General features: G+C 29.4%; 1 protein-coding gene across 1 annotated transcript in view; it reads right to left on the bottom strand.

Annotated features, from left to right (window-relative positions):
• LOC129972317 (gastrula zinc finger protein XlCGF8.2DB-like) overlaps nucleotides 1-6,804 on the bottom strand; it is a 41,425-nt gene extending 34,621 nt beyond the window's left edge. The window contains exons 1-2 of the mRNA XM_056086414.1: nucleotides 6,070-6,804; nucleotides 4,870-4,916 (exon numbers count right to left, since the gene is read on the bottom strand). Coding sequence (XP_055942389.1) covers nucleotides 4,870-4,916; nucleotides 6,070-6,804 — 782 coding nt within the window. The remainder of the gene's footprint in view (nucleotides 1-4,869; nucleotides 4,917-6,069) is intronic.
• Between the last annotated feature and the right edge of the window lie 14,991 nt (nucleotides 6,805-21,795).

Raw genomic sequence — 21,795 nt, forward strand, 5'->3', positions numbered from 1 at the left:
ATAGCATTATATATAATGTTTGTAATTTTTTTTTTTTTACTTTAAAAAAAATTGCGGCTCCAAATGGTTTCTTGCACCCAATCTCCTTTATATTTAAGGCCGGCTCTGATTATAATTCAGAACTTCTGTACCTTATGTGAATAAGAAATTTTGAAATTTTCTAATCAAAAATATTTTGCAACAGATGTAATTTTTAATGATGTAGTGAATGAAGAAGTACATGATTATTTCAAATTCAAAGGCATTTCAGGACATAAACCGGAAAATGTTTATAGATTGGCAGTCTGGTCTGCAGTCAATGCATTATTGAATAATTACATGATAGTTTGAAAAGCTCTTCTAAAACCGGAAAGGAAAGAAAATTTGATAAATTTAGTAAGGATATTTCTAACAAAGTAATGATAAAATATATAGTTAAATAAGAAAGCTCTTCTAATGTTTCAAAGATTTATTGGATATTTTTTTGAATAGAATACTGTTTCATGAAATATTGTTTTTATTGCTTTCTTGGAGTTGACGCCACGGCAAATATTCATAAAACCATTATTGTATTTAATTGTTTTGAAATTAATGAACAAAAGCATTGCAAATGTATTTTTTATATTATAACTTAAAAATTTATGTACCATATATGAAGAAGAAATTTTGAAATTTTCTAATCAAAAATATTTTGCAACAGATATAATTTTTAATGATGTAATGAATGAAGATAATAGTTTTAAATCTAGGGGAGATACACCTACTGGGAAACCTGCCCTGCACTTAATGCAAAAAAGGTAATGCATACCAAGCACCGTACCTCCAGGGTGATGTGGAAAGCGGCTGCATTTTAATTATTAATGAATTCTACAATATATGTGTGTTGAATTGCATGATATGGAAGCATGTGAAATGATATTAACAAGTGAAAAGTAATTTCTCTTTACTCTCTAGCGCGCAGAGACTTGATGTTAAGGGAATGGAGTGTACCGTCTCGTTGTGACGTCACAGAAACCCGCAAAGGCCTTGTCTATCGGGGGTTGTGTACAAGCGCGGATTTAGGTCTAGTTCCGTTTTCTCTTATTCTGACCTCTATCCACCCCAACCAATCAGATAGCAGCGCCACCTCTTGGAAGGAGGAAGAAAGAATCAACCTTTTTTTTTTAAATGATAAAAATAGCTTTGAATAATAAATAATTTAAAATATGAATCACTTGAAACGACTCGAAACTTTTTAAAATTTTCAAAAATTCATGACTTGACCTGTAATTAATCTGGAATCTTGGATGTAAACGGAGTGAGATATATAGCGACAAAAGCTGTTATCCCAATCCGTTACTAATCAAATCTTCTTTGATAATGTTTACGCGTCATGTCATGGTCTCCGTTAAATGAGATAGATTCTTATCATAACCGGAATAGTTGTCTCACCCATTTTTGTAAGGGCCTTGAACCCATCGTAAAATTAAAAAAAAAAAGGATCTAAAAAATCATTTCATGGTGTCTTTGAGTATGATTTCTTGCGAAGGCAGTGTTAGTATTCTTGACAAATCGCAACATTAATGGGAAAAATAAGAAAATGTATTAGAAATAGTTTTTACGGTTTCATGCATATGTTTATAGTGTTCATACATATCAAATAGCAATATTTATGGAAAAAATAAAAAAATGGTCGAATTATCTTCGACTGATATATTAATAATTGTTTTTTAAAATTAAGTATGTACTTTGAAATATTAAATTTGAAAGTGAAAATCAAAGAAAATATCTTCTTAGAGCATAGACTAGGCTTGCATCAATAAGTTAATTTTTTTTTTCAATAGTAATTCAAACTTTGCAAATTAATATGAAACAAGAGGTTCCATTTTACTCTCGAGTATTTTATATTTCAATTCTACGAAATATATAGGACCTGATCGCTTTGATCAGGTTTACGAAAAATAAGCAGCCAAAAAAATATGCTACGTTGCTGTTTGAAGAGACTTACATTTCATAAGAAATCCTTAGATATTGTTTACAATTGTTCTGAAAGTGAACAGATCAAACGCAAGTAAGGGTAATCTCCCCGAAGCGTTCTCGTACATTCTTCTGTAAAATGATTCATTTTCCTCTTTCGCATAAAACTGTGGACCTTGTGTAAAGCTGTGAATTCCTTGCGTGGAATTGGTGGAAGATGGTTACGAATTACAGATCTTTGTAGTGAATCTAGAATCTTTGCTAAACATATCGTATACATATGAATTATGAAAGATTATTTTACCAACAGAATGGAGCAAAATATGGCACGGTATTACAATTTTGTAATAAGATAGCATACCAAATCTCATTGATTTAAATCTTCCTGGGTATGAGTCATCGAGTTTACATTCATTCGAAAGGAAAGACCGACAGACGGCCAACTCTTTCGGAGATTTGATTCGAAGTTTGATAAAAAGAAAATCTATAATTTAGATTCTAAAAGTATGTAGTGGATATTATCTTTTTTGCTGTTTGCGCTACAGAATTATTAAGTTCACTTATACTCGAACAACCAAATAGTCAGATTTCCTCTGAATGGATTTCGTTCAAAATTGCACAACAATCTAGAAAATGAATCGTAATTCCATATACCAAATTTCAGTTGTCTGGCTCAAATCATTTTTGAGTTATCGTGTTCACAGACAAACATAATTACAAGATTATATTTTTCAAAATTGGGGAAGTCTGAAACCTGAATACTCGTCAAAATATCGATTCGCTGACGTTTGCAATACTTTTCCTATACATCGTATACAAAGTAAAAAAAGAGACTTTCAATACTAAACTGAATATAGTATTAAGTATAACATTTCTCGATAAATCGTTCTTAAGCTTCGAACAATTAATAAGTAATTAGCTCAATATAAGTCAACTGCTAAAATGGGATGTGCTTTAGATGCAAACACAATGCGAATGAAAGTGTTTTATAGTATAGTATGGTTTACAATTGCCCTTTAGTGAACAAAATTCACAATGAAATTTTTTTGTTCTGTCTGGATCTGTTTTATTTTTTTCAAGGATTTTTAGTACACAAAATTCGGAGGCAAAAATTACAAAGTGGCAAATAAAAAATGAACAAAACACACACTAGGTCAAATTATATTTAACCCGATAAAGTTTATTCATTTTTCAATACAAAACCAAATTTCGGTTGAAAATGCTTTTTTTCCCCCCCCGCTCAGTTCTATTGCATTTGAATAAGATTGTTCGTCCAAACGAATCGAATCTCCGAACCACAAAGAATTTGATTGACCTTTTTTGCTTTTGATTAATTACTTTGTCAAATCAGCACCAGCTCAAACAATAAATTTAGACTTTTATTTCGAAAAATAATAGTATGCAAGATTTTCGCGCCTTTTACAGTCTCAAACTAGAATCGTAAATTCTTCTGAACGCGTTATCAGAATAGAACGCAATCACATACATAACTTAATGCTACAAAAATGTTTTAGCACGTTTTAAGAATATCCAACATTCTCTCTTATTTAAGATATCATTAAATGACTGCCATGATTCTGCAAAAAATATTATTCTGCTCAGAAGGTATTTTCAGGTTTTAACAGAAAGACAATGAAAGCCAATGAAGTCACTCTTTCAGGAGAAGTGCTTCTCCTACTTGTATACTGTATACAGTTTTCATCTAACATGCAGCTAACATTACGCCTCTGTACATCATTTACTGCTACTCCTGAAAGTAAATTCCACACAAAACTCTTTTAGTTTCCTAATTTTTTTTTTTTTTTTACTTACTTTAAGTTTATTAACAGAATGTATTGTAGGTGATGCTATTTGCGAATAGGAGCATCCAGTATATTAAAGAAATAAATATTTAAAATCATGTCTCGGAAATCGCATACCCTAAAGCGCAGTGCTAGACAAATGAAATATAGTATGCAATAATTGCTCCCAGCTCTAGAATTGTACCAAATTTTGGACAAAATCCTACAAACAGAAATATGTATCAGCTCATTTTTGTAATTCAACAAAATTTTTAAAAAAATTAGCAGTTAAAAATTTGATGCATGATTTTATTATTAGATATGTATTAAATTTGGAGTTAATCGATCGACAAGTAGACAGTCGGTAGAACTTCGTTCGTTATTAGCAAACGAAATAACTCAAGATTGTATAGTTTCGTTATATTAACTTCTCGTTTCTAAAGCAACACTAGGGCTATTTTGGGACGGACCTCGTAATTTTGAACCGCGGCTGGGTTTTATCAGTTATATACAAATATTTTGAAAAACTTTTAAGTATATTCAATGATAATATTTATAAGAATTTTTAAACATTTTTTAAAAATTTACCATGTGAATTACTTAAATTAATTTCTTACATTGCTCTAACTTGCCAAATTTTAAACAGGCCTTAATTACTTAAATTAATTTTTTTCTTGACTAAACAAAATCTCTCATTGGAATACTTGAATGCGGATATGCAATCATACACATAAGTGATATTATGAAAATATAGCAGTATATAAGTATTATTATAAATAAGACACTTAAAAGTATAGAATATAAATCATTTATTTAAAACAAAAATTGGATTAAGATCATTATCACAATAAAATGAGCATTTACAAATATATATATCGTAGTAATGAATGCAGTGACTGCTAAAAGTAATAATCATACTTCCAACAGCAGTTGATGGAGTGAAACGTGAAGAAATCGAGGGTTTTCCTTAAAATCCTGATAATGAAGATTCATTCAGTCTGATGATTTAAGCCTGTATATAAGTCGGTTATTTAATGGGATATACGTTAGTAGAACAGATTTCAAAGGGATGGGTGGAATTACTACCTTCACACAACCTTTATTTAAAGAAGCCGGACAGATATGACAAAATGTTATCATCCATGAGGATTACCGCATCCGAGAAAGACTGACTTCTGCAATGTCATTCATGTGGAGTTTCTAATGGAAATATGGAAACTGAAAATGAATAAAAAATATTACAAAAACACAATAGACATTTACATAGGAAAACACCAGATTATAAATACTCGATTAGAGAACTTATTTTACAATAAAATCATAGAAAATCTGAATATTGATATTTTGTTTTCGAACAAGATATCTCCGAAAAAGTAGTTGAATCTATAAATGTTAGAAATTAATGGAAAAATCAAATAATTAAAGTGAAAAATAAACTACACATTCTAGGATACATGTTTACCGAACATTGCAGCATCACATAATATATTAATTAAAATTATTTGATACAAGCATTGACAGTCTAGAACATTTTCAAAATGTACTCATCGTTGTTTCTGCATTGAATAATGGCTTTAATAAGAATTCTAAATAGCTTAAATAACAACAGTATATAATTAGCTATCAGCGTAATCAGAATGGGAACACTTTACCTGTTCTGCACTGGTCAATTCACACACTTCGTTAATTTCCATCGTCTAATTCGAAACTAACACAGCATGTGCTTTAAAATTCACAGTTGTCATTGGCTCTCAATTTAAAATCACCATTCTCATTGATTACTTTGTGCTTAAAAATCATGCTATTCATTATTTTCCCATTTTTGGGTTTAAAAGCAGTCACATTGTAGTTTGTTACGGAAACTGAATTCCGGTCGAGGATAAATTAAGTATATTTTTCCATATAAAATACGAAGATTTGTGCATTGTTTGTTATACAAAGTATGAAATTTATCCACGCTCGATAAACAAAAATACATGTGTAATATCGAATTTATGCATATTGGTTATAGAAAGCACAGGAATTTTACCAGGTTTTATTGGTTTATCCAGCGATTCCTTCAGTATGTTCCTCCACATATTTCTATAATGAGCTTATAACATATATTCAAACTTAGATGTGAGAAATTTTAAATTATCAGCAAACTCTTAAAATTAGTTACATGATGCACAAAAAGCATATCCATAGTCTGCATTAATAGTAAATTTTCGTTTACATTAGAAAGAAATTGTTTCAAAAATAACTTTTAAGGAATAAAACTTCGCTCAAGATTCACATGTTAAATTTCTTCTCGTGTATGGGCACGTAAATGTTTTGTTAAACTCCTTCTTTTGCTGAATGCTTTTTCACAAACTTCGCAGACATAAGGCTTTTCTTTTGTATGCATACGTAAATGTCTCCCGAAATTAGCTTTATCACTGAATTTATTGCCACAAACTTCACAAACGTAGGGCTTTTCTCCTTTATGAGTGCGTAAATGTGTTCTTAAATTAGATAAATCAGAAAAAGCTTTTTTACAGACTTCACAAACAAAAGGTTTTTCCTTTGAATGAATCCGTAAATGTTTGGTTAATGCACCTCTTTCGGTGAATGCTTTACTACAAACTTCATAAACAAAAGGTTTTTCTCTTGTATGAATGCGTAAATGTCTTTTTAAAACGATTAATTGTGAAAAATTTTTGCCACAGAATTCACAAACATAAGGTTGTTCTTTTGTATGAATGCGTAAATGTTCCTTTAAACTAGATACACGAGCGAATGCTTTATTACAAATATCGCAGACATGAGGTTTATCTTTTGTATGAATACTCAAATGGTGTCTTAATGTAGTTCTTGTATTGAATGTTTTATTACAGACTTCAGATACATAAGGTTTTTCTTTTGTATGAATGCGTGTATGCACTTTTAAATTACTTCTTCTTTTGAATGCTTTACCACAAGTTTCACATAAATGTGGTTTCAAGTTCGAATGACAAGATAAATGACTATTAAACGCTGTTCTATTACTACTGTTTAATCCACATATTTCGCACTGAAATGTTCCTTCTCTCTGAAGAACCGGTGAATGTTTCTTTTGTTCTTCTTCCATATTTAATTCTACTTCACATATATAGCGTAGTTTTCTCTGAAAAGAATAGATGATCGCTTATTCCTTGTACTTTTCTTTGTAAATATTTCGTCAAATTTTTTCGAAGCTCAAATTTTTCATATGAATGAAAAACTAAATACATTAATACTTTTCTTTTTTATATATTAAATTTCATCCTTCAGAATGAAATATCTATATCTCGGGATTTCATAACCATTCATTAGATTTTGTTCTTCGACTAAATATAAAAATTTAGACATTAAATTGTATTCACTGACGATAATCCCAAATATTCAAAAGATAGTTCTATCGCTCAATTAATTTTTTTTACCGCATTCCTTCTAAAAAGATTTCTATCAGCATTCTCTAAATGTTGAATATTTCAGTTCTTACCATTTCTTCTTTAATGATTATTAAAAACACAGCTTTGGATTTTGACGCTTGAAAAAAGGTTCAAACATTTGCTTATTTAAAAAAAAAAAAAAATAAAACCTTACTTGTAATCACTCGAAACTTTTTTAAACTTCTAAAACTTATGCCTTGACCTGTTATAAATCTTAAATGTAAACAGTGCGGGTTACAAAAGGAGAAATTCTGTTATTCCAATCCTCTATTCATCAGAGCTTCTTTGTTATAATTTAGGTGTCATGTAATAATATCGGTTAAATGAGAAATTTCCTTCTTGTAACCGCGGAAGTTGTCTCAGCACTTTTTGTATGCAAGTCCCGAAGCAGAGTAAGAGAAAAAATTTGTTTTAAATAATGATTTTATTGTGTCTTTGTGTATAATCTTTGCGAAGGTCGCGTTCATATTAGTACAAGTTTATACTGTCTCTATAGTTTTCATATATGCCTCGATCACAGACCTTATTTTTTTTCCCGCCTTTGCATCAAATTAGAAAAAAAGTATGATTTTTGTTTTTTGACCTAATTAAAGTATTCCTAAATATGGTCTAAATCTCTATATAGTATCAACCCTATTTATCATATTTAGATATAAATACATTATTACCAGAGCTGCGACGAACCGAGATTCGAAGTTTTAACAGTAAGAATTTTAGACTATTCGATCTTCAGCCTAAAATTAAGATCAGGCTATTCAATAGCTGTCCTAAGGAGGATCCATCTTTCAATGCACCGTTCTTCTTAGGGGCTATTGCTTATTCCCTAAAATTGATGAAATTCTAATCTTTGTGATTCTGTAAGTGAGAACGTTTGAACGTTGAACATTATTGTCTTGTTGTTTAAAATGAAAAATATTGTATTGCTTGAATTTGTTAAAATGGAAGATTGTATATAAATTTAGAATTCATATGTTTTCAGCATTAGGTTTATTGTGTCAAGCAATGCAAAATAAATTTCATTTATACTATTTTTCTTACTAGAAATTAATTTCTTCGGATATTTTTGTAGAAATAAAAGTGGAAGCCAAAGCCTGTGATGTTTCATTATATTGTAATTAACATTATAAAACAAAATACCATTGCAATGATCGCTGCTTTGAAATTGTATTTAAAATGTGGATGATGAAAGCGACAGTCAAAATTCTAGAATGATTAATTCACGATTTAAGAACTAATTGTTGATAATTACATTAACATTTTTTCTATTTAACCAAAGAATTAAAATTATTATTCAAAATAATTTAAAAATTATCCCATCATTACTAATTATGTGATGATTATTATATAATTTAAAGGTTTGTAATTTAGAAATGGTGAAACTATTGGTAGTAGAATCACCTCAAAATTCATTTTTGTGGGCACGTTTCACCTAAGTTGGGATTTGGAAAATAATTCAGCTTAATTTTGCAAAGATCTGATACCCTTTGAGATCTGATCAAACCTTTATCGGAATAAAATTTTCTGGTAAATTATTGAATAATTTAGGCTTTGGAATTTTTGTCATCTCTCTGCTTTAAAGATATTTTTATTCCAAATTTACTTTTGACTTTCAAAGTGATAATTCAAAAGCAACCGAGCTCGACATATGAATATTAGCATTGGACTTTTGAACCAAAATATTTCACCAGCACAACATTAGGATACAGACATTCAAATTGAATTGTAACTGTCTGCCCATCCATGCTCCCGTGAAGGTAATAAAAAACCAAACAGTCTTATACATTAATCTGGCATGTAGCGAATTACAAGCTATGTCACAAATGTGGACCCAATCCATCAATGTGATAAATATTGATTGAGTTATATATTCGCGAAAATATTAATGAAAAATCAAGGGAAGTTTAGGCATAATGATGATACTTTTGAAATTCAGCTATCAAAGTATCAATATCTTTTGTTTTTGGACTTCATTTACCGTTGGGAATAGTATTAATTTATATTAACGAAAAAATACAAACAACAGGCTATACCGATGAGACATGCTGGTCTTGACGCCAAAATTTTAGAAACACCTTTCATTTTGAACTAATTATTAAAAAGAGACATTAGTGAATTACTCGAAGATCAAACCATATTCTTTGGACTTGAAAATCATGGAAAAAATACAAGAATATTTTTTTATCATAAACACCATTATATACAAATATTAAATAAGAAATTCAATTAAATGAATTAACAGTTATTAAAAATCACAGTTTACAAATTACAAATTTTAAAAAAATGAGATATATGTCTAGGTTTCCTTTCAGAAGTATATCAATTTATATTTTAGCCCTGAAATATAAATGGGAATTAATTTTTAATAAGTAAGCTAAAAAAATCATGCTGGAAAATTCGAAACAGGCGATAGCATTCATACGTGATGCTCTCAGGTCATATCAGAATTATATGAATTCTAAAACAAATAAGAAGCATACAGAATAGAATAAAAAACTGTTTTATTATTACAAACAAACAGAATAAAAGAATTAAGTGCCAAGGCTAACGAATAAGACTTAGGATTACGACAAAATAAGTATGCATTCGCTATATTCTTTTCAGCAACAGCAGATCAACTAAAACCTCAAATAAATTCTTTTTCAGAAATTAGAAATTTAGGAGCTACAATTCAGAAATATATACAACTAAATATTAAGAGGAATACGAAATAGATTTACAAAACAAACTAAAACACTGAAAGATGCTTTTTGTCACAGGAATGCAATATCACATTGCAAAAATATTTAAAGTTAGCTATGGTTTAAAACATCGGTAAATGACTTCCATGATTCTATAAAAAATATTTTGCTGCTCAGAGCTCTTTTTCAGATCTTAACAGAAACGCTGAAGCCAATGAAGTCACTCTTTGAGCAGCGGAGATACTCCTACTTGCTTACTTTATACAGTTGTCATCTAAACTGCCAATGTTACATCCTTTACTGCTACTCCTAAAAATAAATTCCACACAAAATTTTTTTTTTCTTATTATAAGCTTATAAACAGAATATACTGTAATTGATATTTTCAGATCAGAGCTCCCTGAACACTAAATAAATATACATGTAAAATCATGCCTTGGAAAGCGCTTACCCCAAAGCGCAAAGTGCAAGACAGATGAAATCTAGTACTCAATAATTGCACCCAACTGTTGAATTGTACCAAATTTTGGAGAAAATCATTCAAGCAGAAATATGTATCTATTCCATTCAGTGAATGCAAAAAAAAAAAAAAAAAAAAAAAAAAAAACGAGACAGGTGGATGACTTTACTGCATTGTTTTATTATTATATATGTATTAATTTTCGTAACTAATCGATCGACAAATAGACATTCTGTTGATCTCGGTTCATTATGCTCGGTGATTGAACTTTATTATTTTATTGAATCAAAACTGTGTAACTGCCTTCGGACTTTCTTTACTATTGAATAGTCTGTTAATCCGTTCGTTTGTACGGAAGCAAGTAATTTTAGAACGCGACAATGACAAGTGAAATATGGAGTGTGATTTTAACATTGAAACTATATAGCAGGATTCACACGAGGCCAACTATTGTCCGTAATGGAAGGTCACGCCTACTTCAGAAGTTCACGTAACCGCAATGGGACAATGGCAAACAGTTGTTCCGATGAGACAACCATTTGAACGCTGCTTTTGTATCAAATTTTTGAACCATTCAGCCAATGGATGCAAAATTTATGATACCGAAAATGCATAATGTCTCCTTCAAAATTTATGCAAGATGATTTAAACTCGCATATCATGGAAAAAAGAATGGATTCACACGTACTGAAATAATATATATTCTTCTCGAGTTTTTATTAGCTATATACAAATATTTTAAAAAACTTTAAAATATATTTTCTAATAAAATTACGAATTAATTTTAAACATTAAAAATTTTTTGTATGAGAATTACTTAAATTAATCTCTTGTTCTACTCTAACTTGAAAAAATTTAAGCAAGGATTTAATTCTTTTCTAAACTTAGCAAAAATTTTCATTGGAATATTTGAACGCGGACATTGCATTCGTATACATAATTGATATTATGAAAATATAGCAATATATCACCGCTAGAATAAATAGGACAAACGCAGGATAGAATATAAAAATATTTATTTAAAACAAAATTTTGATTAAGATCATTATCACAGTAAGAAGAGCTTTACAATCATGTATAACGTAGTAATAAATGTTATGACATTGAAATACAATCAATATTTACTTTATCTTAAAACAGTTGACGGATTGAAATGTGGAAAAATCGAGGGTTTTCCTTAAAATCCTTTGATGAAGATTATATATATCAGATGATTTCAGCCTATATATAAGTCAGTAGTTGAATGGGATATACGATGTCAAAGCAGATTTCGAATGTAATTATTATCTTTACACAGCATTTATTAAAAGAAGTTATCCAGATATGATATAATGTTACCATCCATGAGGATTACCGCATCCGAGAAAGACTGACTTCTGCAATTTCATCCAGTGGAGTTTCTAATGGAAATATAGAAACTGAAAATGAATAAAAAATATTACAAAAACACAATGGACATTTACATAGGAAAACACCATATTAAAAATACTCGATTAAATAACTTATTTAAAAATAAAATCCTCGAAATTCTCAATATTGATATTTTATCAATTATTTTTCTGGTACATCAATTAACGAAAATAAATATGACAGCATTTCTATATTTAGTCTTCTATTTGGATTTTTCTTGTGTTATTCCATGCTCTTGTTATTTAAAAATAATGTTTGGTTGACTAGATAAAGAGTATAATATTTATCACAATACTTGCATATAATTTTATATGATTATCCTCATATGTGAAAAATGCCTACAAAATCACTTCAGATGAGGAATCACTTCAGCATTACAGCAATTTTTAAACGCTAATTATTATATTTGATTGCAAATGATTAATCTTCTTCAGAAATATCTCTAAATATGATAGAGAGTAGACGATAGCAATGCTTTGAAAAAGAGAGGTGCACGGTCTTATGTAATGAAGAAACATGCTGGTTAATCAACTAAACTCGCATTAAGAAGTGCCATAATGCAGTATTGATGTGATAAAATAATTTATCATTAATTTTCTAAAATTGTAAAAAATCTATAATAATGTATTGCAATTGGCACAGTTAAATCTTGCAACCACCAACCTTTTAGCAATCTCCAAATTTTAGAACTTTTAGATCATTTCCTCGAAAAAGTGAGATATGAATCATGGAACTGTCTGAGAGTACAAGCAAAAAAATTTTTTTAGAGCAACTGCATTAAATTGGCAGCCTTAACATCATCTTAAATATTGACTTGTATTTATGACATCAATTTAAATTTTTTTACCTAGGAGTGTGTTTGTGTGATTCAATTTTCATAAAAATGTAAGAAAAAGTTATTGATATTAGCGTTCGAATTAATGATCAGAATGGATTATAAATGTTTTGTTCATACCAATAAATAATGGCTATCATATATGTATCAATATTAATTGAGAAATAGAAATGAGTTGTTTTTTTTTAATTTCAGTCAATTGTCAAACTTTTGGGTACCTAATTTTATAAAACTTGCGGCTCGGTTTTTAGAAACAGAATCCATCCTCCGGCATCCTATGCTTATTTTCTGGAGACACACAGCGCATCTTCTTTTCTAAAGAAGTTTCATGATTCTAAATCAAAGTCTTTTACAAAAGAAATCAACATTAACCAGAAAGAATTGATAACAATTTTAAGCGCGCATTATAATTTTGCTAATTCTGGAAATAACCCACAGATTCAAGAATTTTTCTCAACCGCCATGTGATAAGAACGCATGTTCTAACCTTTCATCTAAATCTTTAAAAGTAAGTATAAGGACACAGCAAAAATAAATCAAATTATTTTAAAAGGCTAAGTTAAAAAATTCTAAATTTTGTTCAATAATAATTAAAACATCTATACTAAAAAAATCTTCAACAAATTATTAATTAATTGCGTTAAATATTTACTAGGATGTACGATTTTGAGAAAAAATGACCTCAATATAAAACATTAAACCGTTATTATTATGCAGCATCTAATTTGCAATTAGAAATGTGAATATACTCATTTACAAGATATCTAGAACAAATAAACGAATATATAAATATTAGAAATTAATTAAACGTCAAATAATTAAACCTAAATATATAAATTGATGCCCACACAGTCTAAGAAACATATTATCATAAATTAATATATTATTTAAAATTAATTGATATTAGTATTCAGCACTTGGAAATGAATCTAAATAGCTTAAATAACTTTATCATGCATTATTGATGATTGCAATCTGAATGGTAATGCATTACCTGTTCTGCACTGGACAATCGACTCACAATTTCCGTCCTCTGATTCGAAACTAATACAGCCTGCACTTCAGACTGTCCTGCTCTCATTGATCATGTTTACTTTTTGCTTCAGAATCGCGTTTATTCATCATTTTCCCATATTCTTTTTTAAAAGCAATCACTTTGCGGGTTGCTACAATATAATGAATTCAGGTTAATGATAAATTAAATAATGTTTTAAAATAACTGATGTATTCAAATAAATTTCATGCCATAAAGCTTCACAGATTAAATTTCTTTTTTTGCATGAGTGCGTGAATGTCTACTTAAATTGTTTCTTTTTCATGAATGCTTTTTCACAAACTTCACAGACATAAAACTTTTCTGTTTTTATGCTTACCTAAATGTCTTCTGAAATTAGATTTATCGCCGAATTTATTACCACAGACTTCACAAACATAAGGTTGTTCTTTCGTATGAATGCGCAAATGTGTTCTTAAGTTAGATAATTGTGAGAAAGGCTTTTCACAGACTTCCACAGACATAAGGCTTTTCCTTCAAATGAACACGTAAATGTTTCGTTAAAGTGCTTCTTTGGGTGAACGCTTTACTACAAACTTCACAAACATAAGGTTGTTCTTTCGTATGAATGCGCAAATGTGTTCTTAAACTAGGTAATTGTGAGAAAGGCTTTTCACAGACTTCACAGACATAAGGCTTTTCCTTCAAATGAACACGTAAAGGTTTCGTTAAAGTGCCTCTTTGGATGAACGCTTTACGACAAACTTCACAAACATACGGTTTTTCTCTTGTGTGGATACTTAAATGGTATTTTAATGAATTTCTTTGCGAAAACTGTTTGACGCAGTATTCACAAACGTAAGGTTGTTCTTTTGTATGAATGCGTAAATGTACCTTTAAATTATACATACGAGCGAATGCTTTATTACAGACTGCACAGACATAAGGTTTCTCTTTTGTATGGATACGGTAGTGTTGCGTTAATGTATTTCTGCTCTTGAATGCTTTACTACAGATTTCACATACATAAGGCTTTTCTTTCATATGAACGCTTGTATGCATTTTTAAATGACTTCTTCGTTTGAACGCTTTTCCACAAGTTTCGCATACGTGTGGTTTTAAATATGAATGACAAGATAAATGCCTATTTAAAGCGTTTGTATTACTGCAGTTTAATCCACATAATTCACACTGAAATTTTCCTTCTTTCAGAGGAACCGGCGAACATTTCTTTAGTTCTTTCTCCATATTTAATTCTACTCCACACACATGCAATACGTAAATTTTTCCTGATATGAACAGATGATACCTAAATACTCGTACTTTCCAATGAAAATATTTCGTCAAATTTTTTCGAATCTTAAATTTTTTATCTCAATGAAAAACCGAATGCTTTATTATGTCATTTTTATATATTGCATTATATTCTTCAGACTGAAATATCTATATCTCGTGATTTGAAAAACTTCGGTCTATCCAGTCATTAGAACTTGTTCTTTGGCTAAATATAAAAAAATAAGACATTCAATTGAATTCAATGATGATAATCCTAATTATTCAAAAATAGTTCTATCGCTCAATTCATTTTTTTTACCGCATTCCTTCTAAAAAGATTTCAATAATTCTTTAAATTCTAAATACTATAGTTCTCCATACGTCTTTTTTAATGATTATTAAAAACACAGCTTTTGATTTTTAAGATTAAAAAGAGGTTCGAATATTTACTTATTTAAAAAAACCCTTACTTGTAACGACTCCTAACTTTTTCAAACTTGTAGAATTTGTATTTTGACCTGTTATTAATCTTCAATGTAAACGCTGCGGGATATATGGAACAAATTCTGTTATTCCAATTCGCTATTAAGCAGACATTCTATGTGAAAGTTTGCGTTTCATATAATAATATCAGTTAACTGAGAACTTTTCTTCTTATAACCGCAGCAGTTCTTTGAGCAATTACTGTATGCAATTTCCGAAGCATAATAAGAGAAAAATAAATTTTGAATAATGATTTCATGGCGTCTCTCGGTATAATCTTTTCGAAGGTCGGGTTAATGGTAATGTTTACTGTTTCTATGGTTTTCACACATCTTTCGATCACAGACCTTATTTTGAGTCTTTGCATCAAATTAGTTCAAACTTGTAGAATTCGTGTTTTGACCTCTTATTAATCTGGAATGTAAAAGCTGCGGAATATAATGGAGCAAATTCTGTTATTCCAATTCGCTATTAATCAGACCTTCTTTGTGAAAGTTTACGTTTCATATAATAATATCAGTTAACTGAGAACATTTCTTCTTGTAACCGTAGAAGTTCTTTGAGCAATTATTGTATGCAATTTCCGAAGCATAATAATAGAAAAAATTTGTTTTGAATAATGATTTCATGGCGTCTCTCGGTATAATCTTTGCGAAGGTCGGGTTAATGGTAATTTTCACTGTGTCTATGGTTTTCACACACCTTTCGATAACAGACCTTATTTTAAGTCTGCATCAAATTAGTTTAGAACATCGTCTGTTATGTACTGGTTGTCCATTTTGTAGGATTCTAGCACTTAATATCTATACCGTTATAGATAGAATTACATATTCAATCAGAAAACTGTTCTATAAGAAGTAAAGAATTATATTTTTTGTTTTCGGCTTAATTAAAGTATTCCTGAAGATGGTCCAAATATCTATACAGTGCGGGTTCTATTTTCCATATTTGGATTTTAGACTAATGGATCTTCTGAATTGAGGGAAGATGCATATTTCAGTGCATAGTTCTGCTGAAGGGCTATTGCTTATTCCCTAATAATAATTAAATTCTAAACATTATGATTCTATCGCTGCGGTGTTTTTAAATATGAATATTTTTTTGCTGCAGTTTAAGGTGAAAAACATTATATTGATTGAATTTGCTAAAATAGGGTGAATGTATAAAAATTTAGAAATCATAAGTTTTGAAAATTAGATTTATTGTATCAAATAAGATGATACAATAAATCTTCATTAACTGTTTTTCGTAAGAGAAATGAATGGTTTCGCTTATTATTTTGTAGAAACAAATGATGGGGCTAGTGCTTGTGATGTTTCATTATATTGTAATTAGCTTCATAAAACACAATCCCTTTGCAATAATCGCCGTTTTGAAATCGTATTTAAAATGAGGGCAATGATAGCGACCATCAAAATTCTAGATGATTAATTAGAGTTTTATTAACTAAATAATAATAATTACATGAGCAATTTTTTATATTTTCCAAAAGAATTATAATAATAATTCCATTTTTTCAGCAAAGAATTCCTATTTGCTGAAAAAAATGTAAAAATTATCACATCATTATCAATTAAGTGATGATTACTAATATAATCGAAATGTATGAAAATTAGAAATGGCGAAAGTGTTGATAGAAGAATCGCATCAAAATCCTTTTTTGTCAGCAAGTTAGAATTGAGTTGGAATTTCGAAAATAATACAGTGTAATATTCGCAAAGAAAGCAAAACCCACTGTACACGGAGGTAAAATTATATCTGGCCTGAAATATTTGAGTTCTCTAACCCCCCCCCCCAACCATCTATCCGAAAAAATTTCCAGGAAAATTATTAAATATTTAAGCTTTGGAATTTTTATGATCTTTGTGCTTTAAACATAATTGGGTCCGAAATACAACTTTTTGATAAAACAAATGCAAAATATAACATAATAAAAATTTATTTGGGTTCTATTTATCAAAAGAATAAAACTTTTTTCAAAATAATTATTTAAATATCACATCATTGCAAATTTTGAGATTATTACAAATATAATCGAAATGTTTGACAATAATTTCAAAATATTTCATAATTTAGGAATATTGAAACTTTTACTAATAGAATGGCAGCAAATTTCGTATATTTCAGCACTTTCCAACTGAGTTGGAATTTTGAAAATATTACAATTTTATTTTCCTATTGACGTAAAAACAGCAAAACTTCAGAGAAAAGTAATATCTGGTCAGAAATACTAGTTTTCTCATACCAGCCCCCCCCCCCCCTTCATCAGAACAAACATTCCAGATTAAATATTAAAAATTTAGGCTTTGGAATTTTTATCACCTTCATACTTCTTCAAACCTTCTCGAGTTCAAACCTTACGTTTGACTTTGAAAGGGATTAATTAAAAGAGAACCGAGCTAGGTGAATGAAATTTAGCATTAGACATGTGTAACGAAATTTCTCCCCAGCACAATGTTGAGACTTATCCAGTCAAATGAATTATAAATGTCTGTCCATCCGTGCGTACGGGATAACTCAAAAAAATCAAACTCAAAAATCACTCAAACAGACTTATGGATTAATTTGGCCCATAGCGTAATTAAAAGATATGTATGAAATTTGGACCGAATCCGTCAATGAGATGATCTATTCCTTTGTGAACAGAGAATAAACTTACTCATAAATGGCATAAATTTGATGATCAATTTTAAAGCGGCACAAAATGTGAATGGCTCTCTTTGAGTTTAATGTATGGCTGATATTTTATATTAAAGCAAAAACGAAATCAACATCTAGACAAACGAGACGCGTTATGTAGCATTGACACAGAAATTTTAGAAGTGCCTAACATTATGGATACTATTATTAGAAACGGACATTCGCAGCTCATTCGAAACTCATGCATGGTACTGAATCGAATATCATCGAAAAATCCCTTATTATATACGAAAAGAAACAAAAATTATTGACGTGATAAATACCATTAAAAGTAACTATTACATAAAGAATATAATGAAATATTCACTGATAATAACTAAACTATATTTAATGCTTAAAAGATTCAGTATAAATCTGGATTAACTTCTAGAATTGTATTAAGTATTTTAGAGTGGAAACATAAAAAAGGGTTTGATTTTTTTATTAGCTAAAACTCATGTTCGAGAAAAAGAAATTGAAATCTAAATTTATATACGCTGAGCTTAAAGAATATCCAAATCATGTCAGAGTTAAATTAAATAAGAAACATACAGAATAGAATAAAAAGTATTTTATTATAAAACAGTGTAGATTAAAAGAATTATGCTTCAAAGCTCGATAATAAGCAATTTTAAAGAAATTAAAAAGAAATAACACTAAGCAGTAGGTCAAACAATATTTAACCCGACAGTGTTTATTCGTTTCTCAACATCGTTCATCGTCAATAAAACGAAACAGTAAGCCAGGGTCAAAATCGTAACAGCTACTTCTTTTTTTCTTCTTCTTTTTAAAAATTTCAGTCGCAATTGTCAAAATCATTGATTATGAAATTGTTGAAACTTGCGACCATTTTACAGAAACCGAATCCATAGCAGCCTCCTCCATCTTATGCTTATTTTCCAAAGACACACAGCACATCTTCTTTTCCAAAGAGGTATCAGGATTCTAAATGGAAGTCTTATGCAAAAAGAATCACATTTTATCCAGAATATATTGATAACGATTTTAAACGCACACCATAACTTTACAAATTTCGGAGATAACTCATACATTCAAGATTTGTTCTCATCCACTATATGATACCAACACATTTTAGAAACTCTTATCTAAATTCTTAAAAGTTAGTGCAAAGAACATGGCAAAAATAACTCAAAAATTATTTTAAAAGGCTTAGTTAAAAAATGTCAATTTTTATTAAATAACAATTAAAACATCTAAAAAATCAAAGTATTTAAAAAATTAAAAATTCATTGCTTAGTAAGTAATTACCATACTACACAGTTTCAATATGAAGCATGAATGAGCCTCCAATTTGGAATTACAAATTCGTGAATACTCATTTTGCATAAGATATCTCAGAACAAGTCATCGAATCTATAAATGTTACAAATTAGTTTAAAATCAAATAATTAAAGTAAAAGAATAAAATGATGTCAACACATTCTAAGAAACATGCTTACAGAATATTGTATCGTCACTTAATATATTATTTAAAATTAATTGATACAAATATTAATAGTCTTGGAATATTTAAAAAACATACTCAAGATTGTTTATGCAATGATAGATAGCTTTAAAATCAGTCTAAATATCTTAAATAACAATAGCATATAGTTAACGATCAGTGTAGTCTTTACCTCTTCTGTTCTGGACAATTGACTCACTTCGTTAATTTCCATAAAATATCCAGTTCTCATTCACTCTCAATTTAAAATCACCATTCTCATTGATTACTTTGTGCTTAAGAATCATGCTTTTTCATTATTTTCCCATATTCAGTTTTCAAAGCAGTCGCATTGTAGTTTGTAACGGTAAAATGAATTCCGGTTAAGGACAAATTAAATCTTTTTTGTCATATAAAATAAGAACGTGATGATTAGTACATAGTACATAGAATTAATCCATGCTGGATAAACAAAAATGTATGAGCAATTTATCCGTGTTGTTTATACAACGATCTTGAATTTACCCATTCCAAAGAATTCCTTCAGTATGTTCCTCTATATATTTGTATAATAAGATTATCACTTATATTCTAACTTATATTTCAAAAATTTTCATTTTTTTATTTTCAGTGGGTACTTAAAAATTAATCAAAAGTTTCATGTTCCACAAAAAGCATTTCCAGAATCTTCATTAATATTAGATTTACTTTTACATTAGACAGAAACTGTTTTAAAATAATTACTGTGCAATAAAATTTTGCTAAAGCTCCACAGGTGAAAACACTTCTTGTGGATGGGTACGTAAATGTTTCATTAAATTGAGTTTCGTGGTGAATGCTTTGCAACATACTTCACAGACTGAGGGCTGGCTTTTCTTCTTTATGAATGCGAAAATGTGCTCTTTTACTAAATAATCGTGAGAAAGGCTTTTTACAGATTTCACAGACATAAGGTTGTTCTTTTGTATGAATGCGTAAATGTTCCTTTAAACTAAACCTGCTAGCGAATGCTTTATTACATATATCATAGACATAAGGTTTATCTTCTGTATGAAGACACAAATGCTGTATTAAAATACTTTTTCTAATGAATGCTGTATTGCAGACTTCACATGCGTAAGGTATTTCGTTTATATGAATGCCTGTAGCATTTTTAAATAACTTCTTCTTTTGAAAGCTTTAAAACAAGTTTCACAAATATGGGGTTTCAAGATTGAATGACAAATTAAATGTCTATTTAAAGCTTTTTTATTACTACAGTTTAATCCACATACTTCACACTGAAATTTGCCTTCTTTCTCAGGAACCGGCGAATGTTTCTTTAGTTCTTCATCCATATTAAATTATATTCCACACACAGAGCATACATAAAATTTCTCTGATATGAACAGATGATAGCTAAATCTTTATAGTTTAAAAATATTTCGTCAAGTTTTTTCGAAGCTTGCATTTACCATCTCAATGAAAAACTAAATGCGTTAACATTTGTAGTTTTTATATAGTTATATAAAGGAATACCACAGCAAAAAGTAAACATCTGCTATCTTTTTACCAAAAATAAACAAACAAGTGAAACCTAAAATAAAAATAACTTTTCCTTAAATCCTTTTATTTTTATCATCTGATGGAAATTTCGAAATATTTTAAACAAATTCAAAAGAAATAACAAAAAGCATTAGGTTAAACTATATTTAAACGGACAGTGTTTATTCTTTTTACAATATCGTTCTTTTCTCAATAAAACGAAATCGTTTTCTAGAGTCAAAATGGTATCAGAGATTTTTTTTTCTGCGAAGTTCTAGAGCTTTTGAATAACGATATTTGACCAAACTATTAGAATTTCTGATCCACAAAGAATATGATTGTCCCCTTCGGCTGTTGATTAATTACGCTGTCAAATCAGCACCAGCTCAAACAATACATTTCACCTTTCATTCCGAAAAATAATTGTATGCAAGATTTTCGTCTCTTTTACAGTCGCTAACTATGTAGAATCCTCTATGCGTATGAAAACATTATCTAAATATAAAGTAACCCTTATTATCACAAGAAGGTAACATCATGTTTAAGAATATCCAACGTTCACTCTGCTTCAAAATATCATGAAATGACTTCCATGGCTCAGTAAAAAATATTATTCTGCTCAGGGGACATTTTTCAGGTCTTGACAGAAACACTTAAATCAATAACTCTTTCAGAAGAAGTGATTCTCCTACTTGTATACTGTATACAGTTTTCATCTACACACAGCTAACGTTTCGAATCTGTACATCATTTACCGCTACTCCTGAAAGTAAATTCCACAAAAAACTCTTTTAGCTTTTTGAAACTTTTTTTTAATTACTGTAAGTTTATTAACAGAATGTATTGTAGCTGATGCTTTTTGCGGA

This window comes from Argiope bruennichi, chromosome 1, assembly GCF_947563725.1.
Source record: "Argiope bruennichi chromosome 1, qqArgBrue1.1, whole genome shotgun sequence".
Lineage (NCBI taxonomy): Eukaryota > Metazoa > Arthropoda > Arachnida > Araneae > Araneidae > Argiope > Argiope bruennichi.